The 936-nt window shown below is 52.5% G+C and overlaps 1 protein-coding gene across 1 annotated transcript; it reads right to left on the reverse strand.

The window, feature by feature from the left end:
• Nucleotides 1–237: 237 nt before the first annotated feature.
• INS49_014203 (uncharacterized protein) lies at nt 238–704 on the reverse strand (the record flags this gene model as incomplete). Its single annotated transcript, XM_043174894.1, has 2 exons — nt 238–365; nt 437–704. The coding sequence occupies 2 exons, from the start codon at nt 702–704 to the stop codon at nt 238–240; spliced, it is 396 nt and encodes a 131-aa protein (XP_043021839.1).
• Between the last annotated feature and the right edge of the window lie 232 nt (nt 705–936).

A 936-nucleotide genomic window follows, 5' to 3' on the forward strand; every position in this document is an offset into this window, starting at 1 on the left:
GACTGTAACATGCACACTTGGATTTGGCCGTGCAAGTAAAAATCCCCGGGGTTGGATTATTTCTAGGCTACGTGAATAAGGAGCGTCTGGAATGAGATAGGAACATGATAAGAGATAATGAAAAAATTGTCCCTGAGGCTACAACTCTAAGCCTGAATACCCTCAGGCTACCACCGCCGGATCCCTACTTCTTCTTCGTTTCCTATCATCCCCATGTCTTCGATCTCTCACTTCCTCTCACAGGAACTTCACAGACCCGACGTTCTGAGCAAAGCAGTGAGGTTCAGTTGTTTTCCCAGCAGGGATAGTGATATAGTGGGCGTCCTCGCCGGTGTCAGCGCAGTTCTTCAGTGAGTATGCACGGACTAGGAAGAAGAAGAGGTCAGCAGAGTAATCTTGCAGGGTTTGCACACAAATTATTTGAGGTGTGACGTACGGTCATGAGTTGCGGTGTTGGTGATGATCTCGACGCTGCTGAAGTCGCGCCAGACGCTCACATCGATGCAGGTGCCGACGGGGTCCTGGAACCAGACGGTGTCCTCAACCCAGATGCCGCCGTCCGCCCCACAGGATGAGTCGGCCCAGAACTTGACGAAGAGTCTTGGAGTTTCTTGACGCTGGTCGATGGGCGATCCGGGGAGGGCCTGGACACCGGTGGTGACCGCAGCGAGGAGGAGGGAGACGAGGCTGGAGGTGAACTGCATTGTGACCTTTTTGGTTTGGAAGAGAAAAACTTTGTTCTGAAGTTGGGAGGTGCTTGCCGGATATCGATGAGGATAATAGAGTGATTGAGGAAAAGACGAAGAATGCGGCAGGATACTAGCCCTCTTTATACTTATCAGCTGGGCGACATCAGCCCCCGGAGTTCATCATACAGTCATCTAAACCGCGTCCAACACGAGGAGTAACTCCTCTTCTTGCCCCTCCGGCGGCCGC

This window comes from Diaporthe citri (assembly GCF_014595645.1).
Source record: "Diaporthe citri strain NFHF-8-4 chromosome Unknown scaffold_7, whole genome shotgun sequence".
Lineage (NCBI taxonomy): Eukaryota > Fungi > Ascomycota > Sordariomycetes > Diaporthales > Diaporthaceae > Diaporthe > Diaporthe citri.